General features: G+C 41.7%; 1 protein-coding gene across 4 annotated transcripts in view; it reads right to left on the reverse strand.

The window, feature by feature from the left end:
* CDC16 (cell division cycle 16) overlaps positions 1–23,143 on the reverse strand; it is a 226,676-nt gene that overhangs the window by 63,802 nt on the left and 139,731 nt on the right. For all 4 annotated transcript variants that reach the window (XR_004539864.1, XM_033948569.1, XM_033948568.1 and 1 more), the window contains one exon: positions 22,489–22,568. Coding sequence is in view for 3 of the 4 variants with exons in the window: in XM_033948569.1 (XP_033804460.1) it covers positions 22,489–22,568 (80 nt within the window). In the remaining variant the exon portion in view is untranslated. The remainder of the gene's footprint in view (positions 1–22,488; positions 22,569–23,143) is intronic.

The raw sequence follows: 23,143 nt of genomic DNA on the forward strand, positions 1-23,143 counted from the left end.
CAACAGCACGTGTTGAGTGAAAAGAAGGCCGAAAAGCCATTGACAATGGCAGCAGGGACAAAGGCTATAAAAACACCAACAGGGCCCGAAATTACATTACATTACATTAGAGATTTCTATTCCGCCATTACCTTGCGGTTCAAGGTGGATTACAAAAGAGTTATAGAAGGTGGGTTACAAAAGAAGTTCTCTGGCCGTTTCCAGAGAAAGTAAGGAGTAGATCAGGTAGATTCGGGGAGTCAGGAAGAAGATGGGAAGAAGGAAGATACTCATGGTGTTAAGACTTTTTCAGGGAATTCTTGAAGAGTATAGTCTTTATTTCTTTTAAGAACATCTTGTAGTCTGGGGTAGATTTGGTTGTCTAGTTTTGCTGCTTCAGTGGCTAGTAGGCCGTCATATAGTTTTTTCCATTTAACTTCTTTGATTGGGATGTGTGTGAATGGAGTGTGAGTTTTCCTATGCCTGGTTGAAGCAGTTTGGATGAGGCGGTTGTTCAGGTAGGTTGGGCTGTCTCCGTTTATAGTTTTAAATAGTATACAGTAGAATTAAATAGTATTCTTTCCGGGATTGGAAGCCAGTTGTGAGTTGACTTATGCTTCTGTAATGTGGTCGTGTTTCCTCAATGAGTAGACGAGTTTGTAATTGTTTTGTCATTGTTGCACGGCAGGGGAGATAGAGGATGTTGCAATAGTCTAGTACAGTGGTTCCCAACCCTGTCATGGAGGACCACCAGGACAATCGGGTTTTCAGCATAGCCCTAATGAATATGGATGGAGCAGATTTGCACGCCTCTCACTTCCATTGTATACAAATCTATCTCATGCATATTCATTAGGGCTATGCTGAAAACCCAATTGGCCTGGTTGTCCTCCAGGACAGGGTTAGGAACAACTGGTCTAGTAGACCTAGGATTAGGGATTGTACATTGAGCTGGAATTGTGTTCTTTCAAAGAATTTTCGGACTTGTCTTAGGTTTCTCATAACTGCAAATGATTTCTGTATTGTTTTATTTATTTGTGGTTAGTAGTATAATGGGTACACCTCATGTCAAACTGATTGACAGGTGAGATAAGATAAGGATCGACCAATCAGCGTTCACTTCCGGGTTAAGCCCCGCCCATTGTCCCGCCTTAGTCTCCGCCCATGGTCCCGCCCCCACCCATGGCCCCGCCCTAGTCTCCGCCCATGGCCCCGCCCCTCCCATAGGAATGAATGGTGGTAGCCCCGCCCATGGCCACACACCCCACCCATGGCCCCACCCCACCCTTCACCTAAGCCCCGCCCCTCCCATAGGAATGAATGGTGGTAGCCCCGCCCATGGCCACACACCCCGCCCATGGCCCCACCCCTCAAGCCCCGCCCCCGCCCCTACCCCTCAAGCCACGCCCCCACCCATGACCCCGCCCCCTCAAGCCCCGCCCCCGGAAATGCACTTTTGATGACATCACCGGAAATGGGGGCGTGTTTAACCCCGAAAATACGCTTTCTGATGACATCACCGGAAATGGGAGTGCCTGCCCCCTACCGGAAATGCGCTTTTCTGATGACATAGGCGGAAATTGGGTAAATGACGCGGCGGAAATGCGCTTTTCTGAACACGTAGGCGGAAGTAGGGTAAATGACGCGGCGGAAATGCGCTTTTCTGAACACATAGGCGGAAGTAGGGAAACAGACTCGGTCAAAACACCCACCCAGAAAAGAAGCGTCTTTATTTTAACAGTTTTTAGTTAAAAGACAGGGTTTAAGAGCTCACAGATAGAGCAGAGCACAAAACAAAAGGCATTCACAAAATCTTTCCTGCTTTTTAAAACAGAGTAGGGGCAGAAACAAACGAGAAAAAAAAAAAAAGTTGCATTTGCTTTTAACACCCTTTTCAGTAGGAATTCTGAGCTAATGGTTAATGGGTCAGCTCCCCTATTGTCATGGTAACAGCTGATAAGACCCTTGCAACACCCCTCCCCCTGATAAAACCAAGGGGAGAGATGCGGAAGTGTGTTTAAACATGTCTGAACTTGTCCCGGCCCCCCTACTGTTGTCTTAACAATCTGAAAAAAAAAAACACAAGGCAAAAGTCTTTATTGAAGCAAATTTATTATGATCCACATGCGGCAGGAAGCTATGGAGGCATTAACCCTCTACTTCAAGCGGCTAAAAAGAGTGATATAACAGTTCGGAGAAAAGATGTGGTGGATTGGGTCACCGGTCAAAACGCATACAATTTACACAGACCGGCTAGAATCCATTTTAAAAGAAATAAAACAACAGACAGTGGCAAAGTGACTTAGTCAACATGTCAGCCTTTGCCCCCCTTATAACAACGGTTACAAATACATCTTAACGGTAATAGATAACCTGTCAAAATATGCACGGGTCGTTTCTTTAAAAACAAAAACCGGTCGTGAAGTTACCGAAGCCTTTGAAACAATATTTAATTTAGGGCGTACATCTGAAAAACTTCAAACAGACAAGGGTAAAGAATTTTGTGACCCATAATGATGTTAAAGCAGCTGTAGTGGAAAGATTTAACAGGACTTTAAAATCCATAATACCTTTACTTACCAAGACGTCCTACAGGCTATGGTGTACATCCGTATGGGCACGCGTTTCCGGTTGCCGTGCGGCGGCACACGTACGGCACAAAGGAAACATAAGTTTAACCCCCACCCTGACAGGTAACACCCCCGGAAATACGCTTTCTGGTGACATCACAGGAAAAGGGAGTGCCTGCCCCCGACAGGAAATGCGCTTTTCTGATGACATAGGCGGAAATTGGGTAAATGAAGCGACGGATATGCGCTTTTCTGAACACGTAGGCGGAAACAGACTTAGTCAAAACCCCCCCACCCAGAAAAGAAGCGTCTTTATTTTAACAGTTTTTAGTTAAAAGACAGGGTTTAAGAGCTCACAGATAGAGCAGATCACAAAACAAAAGCAGATGTCACCTAACAGAGCTCTGTTAAAAAGGCAAAAGTCTTTATTGAAGCAAATTTATTATGATCCACACGCGGCAGGAAGCTATGGAGGCATTAACCCTCTACTTCAAGCGGCTAAAAAGAGTGATATAACAGTCCGGAGAAAAGATGTGGTGGATTGGGTCACCGGTCAAAACGCATACAATTTACACAGACCGGCTAGAATCCATTTTAAAAGAAATAAAACAACAGACAGTGGCAAAGTGACTTAGTCGACATGTCAGCCTTTGCCCCTTATAACAACGGTTACAAATACATCTTAACGGTAATAGATATCCTGTCAAAATATGCATGGGTCGTTTCTTTAAAAACAAAAACCGGTCGTGAAGTTACCGAAGCCTTTGAAACAATATTTAATTTAGGGCGTACACCTGAAAAACTTCAAACAGACAAGGGTAAAGAATTTTTAAATAAGTCTCTGAAGAATTTATTAAAACAAAAAGGTGTTAGCCATTTTGTGACCCATAATGATGTTAAAGCAGCTGTGGTGGAAAGATTTAACAGGACTTTAAAATCCAAAATGTGGAGATATTTTACAGCCCATAATACCTTTACTTACCAAGACGTCCTACAGGCTATAGTGCACAGCTATAATTATAGTTTTCACAAAACGATACAGGCGAGGCCTGTAGATGTGACACCCTCAAACTCTTTGCAGATTTGGAAAACAGTCTACGGCAGTAACATCAAATGCGATCCCACCGAGGATCTCTTAATGAAAGGAGACCATGTAAGGCTATCAAAACTTAAAGGAAGATTTCAGAAAGGTTACGAACAAACATGGACGGATGAAATATTTATAATAATAGATGTTTTAAACAGGGGTCAGAGAACAATATACAAGATACAGGATTACGATAGCGAAGCTATACAAGGTTCTTTTTATCCTGAAGAATTACTAAAAGTCAAACCTCTAGAGGACAGAATATACCATATCGAAAAGGTTCTAAAGGTAAAAGGAGGGGGTAAGAACAAAATTTGTCTCGTGAAATGGAAGGGGTGGCCTGATAAATTTAACAGTTGGGTGAAGGCCTCAGAGATTCAAGACATCTGATTTTGTCTTTTGAAACAGCACAGAGAGAGAAAAAAACAAAATGAATGACGGTGGCTTTTATATCACATTGCCTAGCAATGCTTCGGCAGCTATGTTTCCCCGTAATACCAGCTCTAATTTCACCATACAAATAGCTAGGCCTTTGGACTTACAGGGGCCGTGGGAAGCGGGGCTGGTGGAAATACAATACCTACATACTTGGGAAAATATTAAGGAAGACATAAAGTACGTTGTCACCTCTGCAGAAGGAAATGTACGCCAATTTATAATCAAGAGTGGATATTATGCGACCATGGGGAAGTTATTGGAAACCATGAATCATGATATTAGAAGCGCCTATGAGTCTGAGAAACCGCCGAGAATCATATAACAGAGTATGTATCAGATGGTCCTAAAACATACGGTTACAAACTGACAAGTGGAAAGACCTGTATGAATGTGAAAGGGATAACGTTAAATGTAGAAAACAGCTTGAAAATCAAATTTACTAGTTTAAAAGATCTAGTTTTTGACTACAAACCGGGTGCAGAGGGTTTACCCCAGAAAAAGATAGGGGTGCAACAAACCGGTATTATAAGAAACAAAAAGAGGTGGGCTATAGAGACCGGCGTGATTAAAAAAACACAGCAAGTTGTGTATGACAAAAGAGTGAAGGAGGAGGATGGGTTCAACACACTACCCTACGGATACTAGAACGGTGGATGTCCGCTGGTCGCACCCTTTCTCTTGTATATTAGCAGGACCGTCCAATTCAGGCAAGAGCTTCTTTGTTAAAAAACTGTTAGAACACGCTGGCCGTGTATTGTCTGTCATGCCTGACAATATTGTTTGGTGTTATAGTTGTTGGCAGCCTTTGTATAAAGAAATGTTAAATAAATATCCTTTTATTACTTTTACGGACATTTTGCCTGATACTTTTAACGATGACCGAATGTTTCCAACCCATAAAGTAAACTTGGTTATTATAGATGATCTAATGGATTCTGCCTGTAAAAGCGGCGAAATAGAGAATGCCTTTACTAAGTACGTACATCACAGAAACCTGAGCATCATATATATAGTTCAGAATGTTTTCTGCCAGGGTAAAACAAGCCGGACTATAACTTTAAACACTAAATACATGGTTCTCTTTAAGAATCCTAGAGATAAGTTACAGGTAGCCATTCTAGCTAGGCAGATGTACCCTGGAAAATCACAATTCTTTTTAGAAGCCTTCGAGGATGCCACCAGAAAACCGTACGGCTATCTCTGTGTGGACTTAAATACCACAACACCTGAGGCTTACAGATTGAGAACGGATATTTTCCCGCCAGACTGGACAACGGTATATTGTGTAAAACCACAATCAACCCGTAAAAGGCTGTGAATACATAACCAGACCCCTTCATATACGCTGGGGCGTGTCTCAGGTAACATGTCTAGCCGTGTAAAGAGAAACCTGCCCCTTTTAAAACTTTTAGTCCAAGCCTCGTCGCAGCACAGAAAAGCCATCCTGAATACAGCCTCTGATGATTTGGTGGCTGCTATAGCTGAAATAGCTCTCAACACCCTAAAAGGTAACATCCCGCTTTCACAAAACCAGATAAAGGTTTTAAAAGGGAAGCGTCACGCCATAAAAAGACTGTGTGATAAAAGATTAACCCTTAAGAAAAAAAAGAAGCAATTGGTGAAACAATCGGGCGGATTTATAGGGCCCTTGTTAAGTTTTGCTATACCGTTGATAACGGGTCTTCTGACAAACCGCTGATGCATCACGCTGAAAAAATGTACCTGGTCCCTAGTCAACAACTCGAGCGCTTGAGAAACCCCGTAGACCGGGAAGAAAATATTAGAACCTCAACCATACTTAGGTTAGACGAGGAAATGAAAAACATACTGCAGAGCCCTGGTATGTCCGACCATGAAAAAGTTAAACGTTATTCAGAAGTGTTACAACGTTATCTCGTGTTGAACAGACAAAGGGATATGGAAAAAGAAAAGCTAAATGTGTATCTACAGGGACCGGTTGATACTTCAACAACCCCCGCTCCAGAAAATAGTATACCACCCGACTCTGTGGTTCAAGAAGTGTTAAACAGCATCAATACGCGCTATAGGAAAAATGCCGAAGTCCTGCTTAACAAACTGTCAAAAAACAAAAGTGTTGCATCCTGGGTGGGAGATGGTACATTTGTATACCAAGGAACACCTATCAGTGGTTCTAACCTGCTCGACCTCGTTCGCAGTGTTACGCAGACCCATGCTCTTTCAGGGCAAAGAAAGCCCCTAGGCTGGGGGGAATTCATGCAAACCTTAGCTCAATTAAATATGCCTTCCTCGGTTGTAGGTAACGCAGCCAACAGAGAGGTACTGTTACGTCTCAAGGAGAGCCCAGCTATGAAGGTTCCTGAACTATATACAAAACCTGCCAAGACCAAAGAACTCCTTCCTCATAAAAGACGTAAATTATTACCCAGTTACCGGTGGCTGAGTGTATAAAAACATGTCTTCAATAAAATAATGTTTTTTAAAAAATGAAAATAAAAGACTGCAGACATTTTGATTTTAAGGTTTACTTTTTTTTATTTAGAAACAGCATGACATTCATGGTAGGAAACACAACCCTGGGGTGTATGAAATGGGTTTTGAAAAGGTCTACACATGACTTGTTTTTTATTTTTTACAAATTTCAGTACCATTTCATCATTTTGCATTAAATCTTCAGAATACATTTCTAAAATATTTTCAAAAGGTTGCCCTTTACAGCGATGATGTAAAAAAAACACACAGTGATAGCCACAGGCCTCAGACAGCGGGTGCTGTAACTGTCTATTATGATATAATACAGCTTTACAGTGTTTATTGAAAAAGTTCATAATGCTGTTAGGAAAGAATAAACTATCCGGTGGTTGTCCGTAAGAATCAAAAAATTCTCCTGTCCCGTCCCCGGTCACATAGAGGGCCAACCAGTGTTCACCTGGTAGGTTGTGTGGGTGTGTGTTCACGACAATTCCCACAGGCCTCCTTGGTATTTCTAATCCTGTTAACCAGTCACTGGGCAGTACATCTAAAAAAGATTCTGCAACACAGGGGTCCTTCTTTAAAACACGGAAGATCTGCACGGTGTTCATGTTCAAGAATGGTCAAAAAGAACATTCCTTCTATGATTAACTTCTATCACGTTGTCGAAAACCCCATACACAATCATGTTCACAGTGTGTGGTAAAGCTCTGGCAAAACGTATTTCAGCCCGCAGGTTACCGGTTTTGATCAGCGAGTAGTGGTCAGCGCACTCCTGGTCCGGCGATAGGTCAAAGGCTAGCAGCATATAACCTTTGTAAAACTCCTGACGGTCAACCAGGAGGGCGTTGTCTTTCAGGTGTTTACCTGTCGCTTGAATAAGCTGCAAAAATTCTCTCACACAATTTCCATTTTCAAAGTCAGGTTGTAGAGGTTTTCCGGGTACTTGTTCACCATCTACATACAGAGCTGCAAAATTAATATCGTAATGTTTAAAATTGAAAGGGTTTTTAGCGTAATTACCACTGAAAGCGTCGTTATCCACAAAACCCAACACGATGAGCTTTGGTAACTGCCCCAAAAAGAGATTTTCCTGATTAGTCACTCGGGAGCCGGCCGGTATGCTAAACACCTTCAACCCCACACGGTCTATCGCATACTTGGCGTTAGCTTTCAGTAGAGCTTCAGCATGTCCTAAGCGTACTCCAGGGGCCACTTTAACTCTCTTTACAAAGAGGGCAGCGTTTAAGATAAGGAGTTTATAATTTTGGTCAGCATCACCGCTCATTAAACAGAAAGAGTTTTTGTTACGTGACAGTTTTATTTTAAGATCTACGCCGTTGATGAGTAGCTTTTCTTGAAAAAATAGATCGCTGTGTAAATGTCCCAACAGTTCCACCTTGTGGCTAGATGCTGTAAAGTGAGCCCTTTCGGTAAAACCCACATTACGTGCACCTATATCTCTAACATCGTGATGTCCGGCTGTATCCTTATAAAACAGGCCGCTTGTGAACTGTGATTTGAGGGCTCCTTCACCGTAATTGAGGATCAGCTCTATGAGGGCTCTGTAGGGGTAACAGTTATTACTCTGACTAATCAGCTGGTCTCCCAGGGTAACATCCAACTGGCTAAAAATAGATGCAATCGGGTAGTTTACCAGGGCTACTTTGGCGGCTGCGTCAATGTCTGAACCGTCTTCTTTCACAATTTTACAGGTCAGATGCAGGAGAGTGTTGTTTAAATCAATGTAGTCTTCACCGTGCCCCGCTATGTAGAAGTCCAAAGGTGCTGTTTCCGATAAAGCTGATAATGGTGGTATTTCCACATAGATGCTTTTTTCGATACTGGTTTGGGTTGGGGATAGCTCAAACAGATCTAGTTCTGATTTAACGCATTCTTCAGAGCCGTTGTGTACAAAAGCCATGGTTTTTTAGAATATATCACGTTTCGTAGAACGGGTCCTTCTCTTCTTGGATCCGCTGGATAGCTTCTGTGATTTGTTACCTTGAGGTTTCTTTCTTTTAAAAGGTTTTGGAGGTCCTTGCAGAACCTCTTGAGGGTGGGTCCTCTTTCTTTTAACACCCCGTCTAACCACAGCCAGACCCGACCCCGCCTGCTCTGCGGAATGGTTTATTTTATTTAGAACGGTTGTTGCGACATGGCCCATGACATCTTTAGCTATGTTTTTTGCGGCTCCTTTCACATGTGGTTTAATAATTTCAAAACCCCTTCTCAAAAGCGGTATTGCTTTTCTAAAGAGACTACGAAATACGCCACCTACACCAGCACCGTACATGACAGGGGTTCCGTGATATCCTGAAAGTCCATAACCGGCTTGTGCTGTGTAATAATTTTTGTATGCTTTAGGGTCTCCGTAATCTTTAGACACCAACATTTTAAAACACTACAGTCTTCCTGGGTCGCAGGTGAAGCTTAAGGATCACCTTCCCGTAACGAAATGAGACGTCCCTGTTCTGATCCGTCTTTATTTCAATTGTGATGGTATCGATGTGCTGCTTGTTCACAGGTACATAGTGCGGTTTATCGTACGTGAGGGTGATAAACTTATCCACTGGCCCTAGAACTGGAACACAGCGCAACAGTTGTACAAAATGGTCACCTACTAACTGGTGCTCTACAATATCGGTGTACACGTAGAGGGTATTAAAGCCGGCCTCTATATTTGCTGGGAAATGAGAAAGCCTTGTATTAACATTAGCCTTTACCCCCAAAATGGTTGCCAAATCACCCCTTGTAGAAATAACAGACTTATCCTCTGATTTTACATGAATTCTTCGCGTATTGGGGTCATATATGATTCTCGGCGGTTTCTCAGACTCATAGGCGCTTCTAATATCATGATTCATGGTTTCCAATAACTTCCCCATGGTCGCATAATATCCACTCTTGATTATAAATTGGCGTACATTTCCTTCTGCAGAGGTGACAACGTACTTTATGTCTTCCTTAATATTTTCCCAAGTATGTGGGTATTGTATTTCCACCAGCCCCGCTTCCCACGGCCCCTGTAAGTCCAAAGGCCTAGCTATTTGTATGGTGAAATTAGAGCTGGTATTACGGGGAAACATAGCTGCCGAAGCATTGCTAGGCAATGTGATATAAAAGCCACCGTCATTCATTTTGTTTTTTTCTCTCTCTGTGCTGTTTCAAAAGACAAAATCAGATGTCTTGAATCTCTGAGGCCTTCACCCAACTGTTAAATTTATCAGGCCACCCCTTCCATTTCACGAGACAAATTTTGTTCTTACCCCCTCCTTTTACCTTTAGAACCTTTTCGATATGGTATATTCTGTCCTCTAGAGGTTTGACTTTTAGTAATTCTTCAGGATAAAAAGAACCTTGTATAGCTTCGCTATCGTAATCCTGTATCTTGTATATTGTTCTCTGACCCCTGTTTAAAACATCTATTATTATAAATATTTCATCCGTCCATGTTTGTTCGTAACCTTTCTGAAATCTTCCTTTAAGTTTTGATAGCCTTACATGGTCTCCTTTCATTAAGAGATCCTCGGTGGGATCGCATTTGATGTTACTGCCGTAGACTGTTTTCCAAATCTGCAAAGAGTTTGAGGGTGTCACATCTACAGGCCTCGCCTGTATCGTTCTGTGAAAACTATAATTATAGCTGTGCACTATAGCCTGTAGGACGTCTTGGTAAGTAAAGGTATTATGAGCTGTAAAATATCTCCACATTTTGGATTTTAAAGTCCTGTTAAATCTTTCCACCACAGCTGCTTTAACATCATTATGGGTCACAAAATGGCTAACACCTTTTTGTTTTAATAAATTCTTCAGAGACTTATTTAAAAATTCTTTACCCTTGTCTGTTTGAAGTTTTTCAGGTGTACGCCCTAAATTAAATATTGTTTCAAAGGCTTCGGTAACTTCACGACCGGTTTTTGTTTTTAAAGAAACGACCCGTGCATATTTTGACAGGTTATCTATTACCGTTAAGATGTATTTGTAACCGTTGTTATAAGGGGGGCAAAGGCTGACATGTTGACTAAGTCACTTTGCCACTGTCTGTTGTTTTATTTCTTTTAAAATGGATTCTAGCCGGTCTGTGTAAATTGTATGCGTTTTGACCGGTGACCCAATCCACCACATCTTTTCTCCGAACTGTTATATCACTCTTTTTAGCCGCTTGAAGTAGAGGGTTAATGCCTCCATAGCTTCCTGCCGCATGTGGATCATAATAAATTTGCTTCAATAAAGACTTTTGCCTTTTTAACAGAGCTCTGTTAGGTGACATCTGCTTTTGTTTTGTGATCTGCTCTATCTGTGAGCTCTTAAACCCTGTCTTTTAACTAAAAACTGTTAAAATAAAGACGCTTCTTTTCTGGGTGGGGGGGTTTTGACTAAGTCTGTTTCCGCCTACGTGTTCAGAAAAGCGCATATCCGTCGCTTCATTTACCCAATTTCCGCCTATGTCATCAGAAAAGCGCATTTCCTGTCGGGGGCAGGCACTCCCTTTTCCTGTGATGTCACCAGAAAGCGTATTTCCGGGGGTGTTACCTGTCAGGGTGGGGGTTAAACTTATGTTTCCTTTGTGCCGTACGTGTGCCGCCGCGCGGCAACCGGAAACGCGTGCCCATACGGATGTACACCATAGCCTGTAGGACGTCTTGGTAAGTAAAGGTATTATGGATTTTAAAGTCCTGTTAAATCTTTCCACTACAGCTGCTTTAACATCATTATGGGTCACAAAATTCTTTACCCTTGTCTGTTTGAAGTTTTTCAGATGTACGCCCTAAATTAAATATTGTTTCAAAGGCTTCGGTAACTTCACGACCGGTTTTTGTTTTTAAAGAAACGACCCGTGCATATTTTGACAGGTTATCTATTACCGTTAAGATGTATTTGTAACCGTTGTTATAAGGGGGGGGCAAAGGCTGACATGTTGACTAAGTCACTTTGCCACTGTCTGTTGTTTTATTTCTTTTAAAATGGATTCTAGCCGGTCTGTGTAAATTGTATGCGTTTTGACCGGTGACCCAATCCACCACATCTTTTCTCCGAACTGTTATATCACTCTTTTTAGCCGCTTGAAGTAGAGGGTTAATGCCTCCATAGCTTCCTGCCGCGTGTGGATCATAATAAATTTGCTTCAATAAAGACTTTTGCCTTGTGTTTTTTTTTTTTCAGATTGTTAAGACAACAGTAGGGGGGCCGGGACAAGTTCAGACATGTTTAAACACACTTCCGCATCTCTCCCCTTGGTTTTATCAGGGGGAGGTGTGTTGCAAGGGTCTTATCAGCTGTTACCATGACAATAGGGGAGCTGACCCATTAACCATTAGCTCAGAATTCCTACTGAAAAGGGTGTTAAAAGCAAATGCAACTTTTTTTTTTTTTTCTCGTTTGTTTCTGCCCCTACTCTGTTTTAAAAAGCAGGAAAGATTTTGTGAATGCCTTTTGTTTTGTGCTCTGCTCTATCTGTGAGCTCTTAAACCCTGTCTTTTAACTAAAAACTGTTAAAATAAAGACGCTTCTTTTCTGGGTGGGTGTTTTGACCGAGTCTGTTTCCCTACTTCCGCCTACGTGTTCAGAAAAGCGCATTTCCGCCGCGTCATTTACCCTACTTCCGCCTACGTGTTCAGAAAAGCGCATTTCCGCCGCGTCATTTACCCAATTTCCGCCTATGTCATCAGAAAAGCGCATTTCCGGTAGGGGGCAGGCACTCCCATTTCCGGTGATGTCATCAGAAAGCGTATTTTCGGGGTTAAACACGCCCCCATTTCCGGTGATGTCATCAAAAGTGCATTTCCGGGGGCGGGGCTTGAGGGGGCGGGGTCATGGGTGGGGGCGTGGCTTGAGGGGTGGGGACAGGGGTGGGGCGGGGCTTGAGGGGTGGGGCCATGGGCGGGGGTTGTGGCCATGGGCGGGGCTACCACCATTCATTCCTATGGGAGGGGCGGGGCTTAGGTGAAGGGTGGGGTGGGGCCATGGGTGGGGGGTGTGGCCATGGGCGGGGCTACCACCATTCATTCCTATGGGAGGGGAGGGGCCATGGGCGGAGACTAGGGCGGGGCCATGGGTGGGGGCGGGGCCATGGGCGGAGACTAAGGCGGGACAATGGGCGGGGCTTAACCCGGAAGTGAACGCTGATTGGTCGATCCTTATCTTATCTCACCTGTCAATCAGTTTGACATGAGGTGTACCCATTATACTACTGTGGTTGCATGGTGCAGCATCTGTCTTTCGTTATTCCTAGTAGTTTTAGGGTAGTTTGAATGGGGTAGTTGATTGAGTTTATTTCTAAATTGGTTATAATTGGAACTTTGTTATTTTCAAAGAGGATGAATTTTGTTTTGTCTGGGTTCAGTTTCAGTTTGTGATCTTTCATCCAGGTCACTACTGTTTCTAGTGTTCGGTGTAGTGTGTCTGTCATAGAGGGCTTTGGTTGATCAAAAGGTATGAGAATGGTAATGTCGTCTGCATAGCTATAGGGGGTTAGACCTAGTTTGTCCAGGCATGTACCGAGGGAGGCAGTATAGAGACTAAAGAGAGTAGGGGATAGTGGAGATCCTTGGGGTACGCCACAGGGGTTGGACCAAGGTTCTCATTTTTCTTCATCTGATTTTACTCTGTATGTTCTGGATTTTAGGAAACCTTCAAATCATGATTATACTTTATCTAAGATACCTATTGTGTCCAGAATTTACAGTAGGATGCTATGGTCGACCAGGTCAAATGCTGTGGTCAGGTCCAGTTGTATGAGCAGCATTTTTTCCAATGCTGAGATGTTGTCTAGCTGTGTCAATAAGGGAGCCTAGTAATGTCTCTGTGCTGAAGTTGGTTCTGAAGCCAGATTGTGTAAGGTGGAGTATGTTGTGGTCTTCTAGATAGTTGGTGAGAAGTTTGGCTACTAGTCCTTCTGTTAGTTTGACATATAGTGGTATTGAGGCAATGGGGCTGTAGTTGGATGGTTGATCTGTTGGTCCCTTTGGGTCTTTTAGGATCAGGGTAATGATGATTTCGCTGAGGTCAGTTGGGAAAAGGCCATCTGTGAGCATGGTTTGTATAATAAAGCACGGAATTTTGCGCTGGAGGTTGTGAAGAGATATGGTAGGCAGTGGTTGAGGTCACAGGATGTGTGGTTTTATTTTCTGTAGAGTTTGTTGAGTTCGGACCATTGTATATTGGGGAAGTGGGACCTGGTTTTGTCTGCTGCAGTTGATTCTTTTTCTGTGGGATGTATTGTGAATTCAGTTAGGTGGGTTGGGGTACCAAATTGAAAATAAAGAAAATTACCTGAAATTGTAAAGGATTGAAAAGAAAAATAAGTAACAAGAAAGAAATAAGGAAATTAAGGAAAAATACGAAGCAGGAAGGCAAACTCGACTAGGCAAAGTTAAGATACATGTTCTTCACTCAGTGGAAAATGAAAAACTGACGATCTCACGAGCCGGCATTGGGCAGGAAGGCACTCATGCATGCACAGCATGGGCAGTCTCAAAGATATGCTAAAAGCTTAAAGTGACAGTACACTTTACCACTGTCAGTTCTAGTGCTGCCCGATTCACGATTCGAATCGATTCATTTGCACAAAAATCGAACTCACCTATTCAAGGTCGGACCCCTTGAGACCCGCTCGCGTTTGGGCTTTCCCTCTGCTGCGGCCGCCGGAGTCCTTCATGTAATGTAACTTCCAGTTTTGCTAAACCAGAAGTTATATCAGGACGTTGGCTTGTGCCTGTGTGAATGTGTGATCTGTGGCGGCGGCAGTGACGACAACTTGCAAGCACATTGATTTTTTTGTAGTTGTTTGCTCTTGGCTGGCTCGTTCCCAAAAGCATTTCTCCTCTCAAGTCCCTGCATCTAACTTTCAGCGTAACTAAAGGATCTCTCTGCTGCAGTGCTCTCTTCTTTTCCTGAGGCCATGGAATTGGGGGAGGGGGGTAAGAAGGAAGCTGAGGACCTTTCTTTAGGGAAGCTGAGAATCGGGGAGGGGGGCTGGGGAGGGGGAATATGGGGACTCTTTCTTTGGGGATGCTCTGGGGAAGCTAAGAATCGGGGAGGGGGTTGGGGAGGAGGAATATGGGGCCTATTTCTTTGGGGATGCTCTAGGCCTGGGGAAGATGAGAATCGGGGGAATATGGGGACTCTTTCTTTAGGGAAGCTGAGAATCGGGGAGGGGGAATATGGGGACTCTTTCTTTGGGGATGCTCTGAGCCTGGGGAAGCTGAGAATAGGGGAGGGGGGCTGGGGAGGTGGAATATGGGGTTCTTTCTTTGGGGATGCACTGGGGAAGCTGAGAATCAGGGAGGGGGACTGGGGAGAGGGAATATGGTAGTGCTGCCCGATTTTCTTGATATTGCCTTGTTTAAATAAAATGTTTAAACTTAAAAAGCTGTGTTATTGAAAATGAATTGAATTGAAAAATCGATTCAACAGGGTGAATCAAATTGAAATATTTTTCACTGAATCGGGCAGCACTAGTCAGTAACGGGCTCCATGGTTGGCGTTACCCATATATGAGAATATGTTGCCTGCTTGTCCTGGGATAAATATAAGCTCTCGCCTTAATGACAAGGATGGCTCTGAAATTATTTCAGGAAATGGATCAGAAAAAAAAGCAGTGCTGAGCTGCTACATTCCCAGGTTGTAAAAATTCAGCATCAAAATTTATTGTATTGTGTCAGTTTTGTATATTGAAATGTAAATGTATCATGTTAATTTTATATACTGTATAATGATCATTCATCATTCTGTAACCTTTTGAGAGGCTTGGCACAGACAATTGTCAATAAAGGGGTTGTTCTTTTCAGACTGGTTTTATACTAGTTATAGTAGGGGGGGAGGTTTAAGCACACATTATAACTAGCATTAAACTACTTGGTCTGAAAACAGAACAATTCCTTTCTCCAATATTGAAAATTTTGGATACTTAAAAATTAAGGGCTCCTTTTATGAAGCCGTGTTAGCGGTTTAACGAGCATAATAGCACGTGCTAAACTGCCGGCCACACTAGCCGCTACTTCCTACTCTTGAGAAGGCGGTAGTTTTTCGGATAGCGTGGGGGTTAGCGCGTGATAAAAAGTCACGTGTGATAAAGCCACTAACGCAGCTTCGTAAAAGGAGCCCCAAGTTTTTACCTGGATAATCTTCTTTCTGTTAATCTTCTCAGGAGTTCATATATTAAGTGATCAATCTATTCCCATGAACTGGGTTTTGCAGAAGTGTGTTACTCACAACTTTCAGTACATCTCACATTGCCAATGGAGTATAGTGCCTTCAGTTACATTCCAAAGCGATCAATCTCTACTGGAATAGAATACAAAGAAGGAGTACGGGGAACTTCCCCACAGACATCATTCAATTCTGTTCTGAGACTTAGTAAAAAGAACAATTATCAACAGGAATTTATAACATAGCTGCAATTTGAACCAAGCTGCTGTGTGCAACAAGCACTAACATCAAAGGAGCCAGAGGTTGAGCAATTCACTTACTTATACAGGACTTCTTTATGTTTAGTCATCTGGCTGACAGGAGAAAAACTCCAGACCTGGAATCTAAAAATATCCAAGGCACAAAACAGGTGATAAAGGATAAGTAATGTTAACATACGAACTCCTGAGAAGATTAATAGAAAGAAGATTAACCAGGTAAGAACATAGAGCCTGTTTTACAAAGCCATGCTAGCGGCTGCCGCACGGCAACAGCCCCGAAGCCCTTTAAATCTCTATGGGCTTCGGTGCCGTTACCACTCAGCAGCCACTAGTGCAGCTTTATAGACCAGGCCCATAATCTTTCATTCTGTTACAGTTACTCAGGAGTCCGTACATTAGGTAATATATCAAAGCACTGGCTGACATCTATGGTGGGACAGAAGAGCCTGCCCCCGAGAGTAAGGACCCAAAGGTGGTGTCTTCTTAAGCTACCACATCCACTTTGTAAACCATTGTAAAGGTATGCAGAGTAGACCAAGTAGCTGCTCCACAAATCTCTGCGGGAGGAACTGCCTGTGACTCCACCCATGAAGATGCGACACTCTTAGAAACATAGAAACATGATGGCAGATAAAGGCCAAATGGCCCATCTAATCTTCCCATCCACAGTAACCATTAACTCTTCCTCTCTCTAAGAGATCCCATGTGCCTATCCCATGCCTTCTTGAATTCAGACACAGTCTGTCTCCACCATTTCCTCCGAGAGACTGTTCCACACATCTACCACCCTTTCTGTAAAAATGTATTTCCTTAGATTACTCCTGAGCCTATCACCTCTTAACTACATCCTTTGCCCTCTCATTCCAGAGTTTCCTTTCAAATGAAAGAGAATCAACTCATGCACATTTATGCCACGTAGGTATTTAAACTTCTCTATCATATCTCCCCTCTCCTAAATTTCCTCTAAAGTATACATATTGAGATCTTTAAGTTTGTCCCCATACGCCTTATGATGAAGACCACCCACCACTTTAGTAGCCTTCCTCAGTGATTCCATTCTTTTTATATCTTTTTGAAGGTGCGGTCTCCAGAATTGTACACAATATTCTAAATGAGGCCTCACAAGACTCTTATACAGGGGCATCAATACTTCCTTTTTCCTACTTGACATACCTCTTCCTATGCACCCTAGCATCCTTCTAGCTTTCAACATTATCTTTTCAACCTGTTTGGCCACCTTAAGATCATCACATACAATCACACCCAAGCACCGCTCTTCTGTCGTGCACATAAGTTCTTCATCCCCCTAAACTGTACCGTTCCTTTGGGCTTTTGCAGCCCAAATGCATGACCTTGCATTTCTTAGCATTACATTTTAGCTGCCAAATTTCAGACTATTCTTCAAGCTCTGCCAAGTCTTTCTTCATTTTATTCATACCATCTGGGGTGTCTACTCTATTGCAGATTTTGGTATCATCCGCAAAGAGGTAAATCTTACCTGACAGCCCTTCAGCAATATTACTTATAAAAATGTTAAAAAGAACAAGCTCAAGAATAGAACCTTGAGGCACACCACTGGTAACATCCCTTTCTTCAGAGCGATCGCCATTAACTACTACCCTCTGTCGTCTTCCACTCAACCAGTTCTTGACACAGCTTGTCACTCTAGGGCCATTCCGAGGGTACTCAGTTTATTTATTAAACGTCTGTGTGGAACACTGTCAAAGGCTTTGCTAAAATCTAAATGCACTCCATCTATCCAAATCTCTGGTCACCCAGTCAAAAAAATTGATCAGATTTGGCCGACAAGATCTACCCTAATGAATCCATGTTGCCTCTGGTCCTGTAATCCACTGGATTCCAGGAACTTCACCATTCTGTGCTTTAAAAGCATTTCCATTAATTTGCTTACCACAGAAGTCAGACTTACTGGCCTGTAATTCCCTACTTCTTCCTTACTTCCACTTTTGTGTAGAGGGACCACATCCGCCCTTCTCCAGTACCACTTCCAACTCTAGAGATGCATTGAAAAGGTCAATCAGTGGAGCCACCAGAACTTCCCTAAGTTCCTTCAGCACCCTCAGATGTACAACATCAGGCCCCATCGCTTTGTATACCTTTAATTTAGTTAGTTCCTTACAAACACAGCCCTGTGAAAATCAATCTACCACTCCTCCATCCCTATTCACGTTTGTCTTCTGCTGTCCTGCTCTCGGCGCTTCAGTCGTGAACATAGAACAGTAAGCCTTGAGAGAAACTTGCAGCTGCTTACCACAGGCAATGTATGCTGATGAAATGGCCGTGCAAATCCATATGGCTATAAAGGCCTTGGATGCCGATCTGCCTGGTTAGCACAAACAGATGCTCAGAAAAACAAAAGTCATTGGTCTTTTCCAAGTAATGAAGTAAAAAACTCTTCGCACATCCAGTTTCTTCAATATCCTATCCTGCTTCTCCGAGTCTGTAGGTTGAAAAGCAGGCAGACGAACCTCCTGGTTGATGTGAAAATCAGATACAACTTTCAGAAATAAGGTGGGGACTGTCTGGAGAGCTACACCCGCCTCCATGATTCTGAGAAAGGGCTCTCTATAAGAGAGAGGTTGCCATTCTGAGATATGACGTGCCGAGACAACCACCACCAGGAACACGGTCTTGGGAGATCCAAAAGAGATGTGTCTTTGAGTGGCTCATGTAGGACTTTAGTGAGGCCCTCAAGGATGGTGTTACGAATCCACAACGGGAAAGGAGACCTTCACAGAGGCTTTAACCAGAGCACCCCTCTTAGGAATCTGGTCACATATGGGTGAGCTGTAAGTGAAACTTCGCCACTTTACGCCCCAGATTTATGAAAAGTCTGTCACTTGCACCTTGAGGGAAGCCACTGCAAGACCTTTTTCCAGACAGGCCTGCGGAAAAAACAAGGATGTTTATTTATTTAAAACATTTATATCCCACATACCCAAAATCTATGTGGGTTACAAAGAATAATATTCATAATAAAATTACACAAACATGCTCTAACAATCCAAAATTAATATAATACACTTTAAATTTCTCAGTACAATCAACTTTACATAACTTAAAAAAAAAACAACCATTCTTATAAGAACTAATGAATAATAAAAAAATAAAAACTGGAATGGGAGCTCAGAGGGGTTCCACTCAGTCTCTTTCACACCACCTTTCCAGCTTTGGCATAGGTCGCCATAGTAGAAGGCTTCTTAGCCTGGAGTAGCGGCAAGAACCACATCTGAACATCCTTTGTGAAATAGGGCCATGCGCTCAAGAGCCATGCTGTCGCTGTGGATTCTCCATGGGGACTGTCCCCTGACTGAAAAGGCCGCTATGAAGAGGGATCTTGAGGCTCCCGTCCTGCTGAGTACATACTAGGTCTGCATACCACAGTTGGCAAGGCAAGTCTGAGGCCACTAAGATCACAAGTCTTGGATGAATCGTGATCCTGTGAATTACTCGGCCCATCATGGACCAAGGTGGGAAGATATAAAGGAGTCCTTGGCTGGACCAGGGCTGAACTAACGCGCCCAACCCTGAGCTGCCTGGTTCTTCTCTTCAACTGAAGAAGTGATTCAATTTCATGTTTTTGGTAAAAGCCATCATTATCAGTCTGCACAGTTCGCTTTCAGAAGGAAAAACTGAAGGAGGCACTACACTCTACTGGAAATGTGGGAGGTGCTGAAAGTTGCAAGTAACACACTTCTGCAAAATCCAGTTCATGGAAATGGATTAATAACCTAATGTACGGACTTCTGAGTAGATGTAACAGAATGGGATTTATCCTCTGATCTCGACCTATGATGGACATCAAACAGATGTCTGCTTGTACTTGGTCTGCTTCCACAACTTAATTTGAAAGGACTAACTTTAAATGTACTTCATACTCTCTACATACTGGTCAATATTTAAACCTACCTTCTATCAGTTAAAAATTGTACTGGTCATCATTTTGGCATGCTTTAAGCAGCTATCCTGTAATTTCCATGCACCCCTCTGCCCCAAGTCAGATTCAGAATGGTGTTGCAAATTACTACACAGAATGGAAGCAGATTTGATCCTGCAGTATACAGAAAGTCATCTGTGAGGACACAGTCAATACAGACATCAGCAACCAACCAGTGTGAGGTGCAGGGCAATTAGCTTAAATACTTAAGTGTTTAACACATTCTCTCTACGTGCCCTTCTTGTAAATCAGCGATTTGGAATGCAGCAGCAAAATAATCTGATTCAAAGGAATCTGGAAAGAGCTACAAAATTAATGTTTTCACTATGGATTCTATAACTGATTTAAAGCCCACTAACTTGTTTCATATAGTCCGTGTTTTTATGACCTTACTAACCTAAGCTGGATTTGATCTTGAGGTGAATTGTAACAGCATTAAAAAGAGATTCACTTGAGCCATAAATTACAGATGGCAAGCATTCACACAGTATGCAGAACATACAGGTTTAAATCACTTACACTAATTTGCTCAGATTCTAAGCATAAATATAGAAATAAATAGCAATCTTTACATAACTCGTGACATTATCTTATTCTTGCTTTGCGGCAAAGTGGTATAAAACTGCCTAAATGGCTCCACCTCGTACAAAATATATGCTTTGTGCCAAGAACCTACAGTAGCTAGTGATATTTACATTACATTACATTACATTAATGACTTCTATTCCGCCTGTACCTTGCAGTTCTAGGCGGATTACATCAAAAGATAACTGGACATTTCCAGGATGAGGGATACAATTAAAGACAATGGGCCTATTAGAGCATTTTCAATACGTTATGCCGCACCACCCTAATATATTAACACATTAAAAGGGGAGCCTTATCTCTATAAAGATTTTCCAAGATTCAAGAATGTTAAGATATGGCGTTTTAAATGCCTTTAAGTTCTGTTAAGCAGAACTTTATGCATTTTAATAGAGGTTGACTTTTTATGACAGATAATATTGATTGCTCCTAAGGTTGTTTTTAATGAAGAAAGGGACTCAATAGAAAGGTCACATGGTACTGTAGTATATTTATTTTTATATGTATTTATGATGTTTTTATTATCTCTATCTTTAGTGTATTAATGATTTCAGATATAAATCATCTTAATTTAAAAGTCCTTTTATGAAAGCTTAGTGCATGCTAAAAGAATTAGTATGTGCTAAATGTTAAGAAGCCCACAGATATAAAATGGGCTTCTTAACATTTAGCATGCACAAAGGTTCCTCAGTTTGGCATTTATAGCCCACTTTGCCAGCCAAGATGCAGAATGAGTAATAATAAGATTCATAAACAAGATACAACCAAATAAAAGCAATTTGCAATTTTATAAAAGGGGCCTATTTTATAAATGCACAGAAGTGCCCATGTTGCCTTTATAAAATAAGTGACTTACTGGAATTCTCACACAGGCATCCTGCTATAAAATCAATCCCAATACCCATTCCCTGCTTAAGAAGTAGCAACTTAAAGCAAGATGGAAACCCTCCCCTAAGGTAAAACAGAATATAGCTGGTCAGGATTTCAAAGAGAACAAGCAAAGGAGTACTGTTAAAAGATCAGCCACCATGCTAATACAAATAGGTTTACATTTATAATAGTGTTTCTAATAAGGATGAAGTCAATTGAATGGTGGCAAGGGACTGTGAGAGTGCTATGATGGTCCCGTGGACAATCTTTGCATAAATTATTAAAATAAAGCATATTGGTTGTGGGTCTGAGCACTTCACATTTATTTATAAAACATTTTTTAATGATTTCTTATTGATTATCATATCCTGTATTTATATTGGTTGGATTAAAGATATACAGATTTTTCTTGATATACTCCTGGATAATATACAGTTTTGTGATAAAATATAGCACATAACTTCTCCTTTACTAAGTAACAGAACTAGCTAAAATTAATACAATTAAGCTTCTTTTGAAATCAAGATTTGAGCAATTAAATTTTTGAAGTATGAATACAGTAGACTCTCTGTTAACAGGAACTCAAGCAACCAGGAAAAAAAAAATCAAAGCAATATTGTAATACTTTAAATAAAAATGAAAATAAAATCAATTTCTGGCGGAAATTTAAGTGTAAACTTGGCACGCCACACCTAAGTACGCCCACGCTATGCCTACCACATGTCCAGTAGTTTGTCCGAAAAAGTTTATGGTATGGCATAGTATGGGGTATAGTATTAGTTAGGCCTATTTTTAATAGTAACTCTCAAGCAACCAGAAACTACATTTATCCGGCATCTATCAATCTCCATGGGTACTGGTTAACTTATAATCTACTGTACATTTAAAAAAATAACATTAGCCATAGTTTTTTTTAATCAGTTTACTGCATATTTTACTTTTGTAGTACTCAATCAAAAAACAAATATGCGACTTTAAAAAACAAAACAACTCTTGTCCCATCAGGAGCATCTGCTAATAAAAATAGCATGTTGCCAACAGAATTTTGGGGAAGATTCAATGAAATCAGCTGCACCTCCTACTACTTAATAATAAACATTTGCCACATTATAGGTTTTACCAAAAAAAGCTTCTTACCATTTGCTTTATTCAGTTCTACTAGTGTTCCTATATGTACAGGTAAACAATTTGCATGGAAAGGATCTTTTTCCATTACCCTGAGGACAACAAAAGTATCAGATTTACTGTACAAAAAATTTTAAAAAAAACAATCTAGTGCTTTATGTACATACTAGAAACTAGTTTTCATTAATGATGGAAAATAAGACTGTGCAATATATAAATATAATTGTTACAATCTGATATCCTGAAAGTTAAACCTAGAAGTTCAGCTACTATGTAGTCAGGTAAGTTTCAGAGTTTAATGTTTGGGGAATTATTAGATGTTACACTAAAAATGATGACAACGCAGACATCACCAAGGGCCTGTTTTACAAAGCTGCGAGGCAACAGCCCCGAAGTCCTTTAAATCTCTATGGTCTTCGGGGCCGTTATTGCGCAGCAGCTGCTAGCACAGCTTTGTAAAACAGGCCCCAAGTCTTACAGCTCCCTTAATTATGTTGATACTTTTTCTTAAATGCATCATATCTTAAGGCCCTTTTACAAAGTCACAATAGCAATGCTGTTGCGTTAAATGCACTGAAGCCTATAGGAATCGAATGGGCTTCAGTGCATTTACCACAGCACCATCGCTACCATGGCTTTGTAAAAGGAAGGATTAGGTTCTTACCTC

This window comes from Geotrypetes seraphini, chromosome 6, assembly GCF_902459505.1.
Source record: "Geotrypetes seraphini chromosome 6, aGeoSer1.1, whole genome shotgun sequence".
Classification (NCBI taxonomy): domain Eukaryota; kingdom Metazoa; phylum Chordata; class Amphibia; order Gymnophiona; family Dermophiidae; genus Geotrypetes; species Geotrypetes seraphini.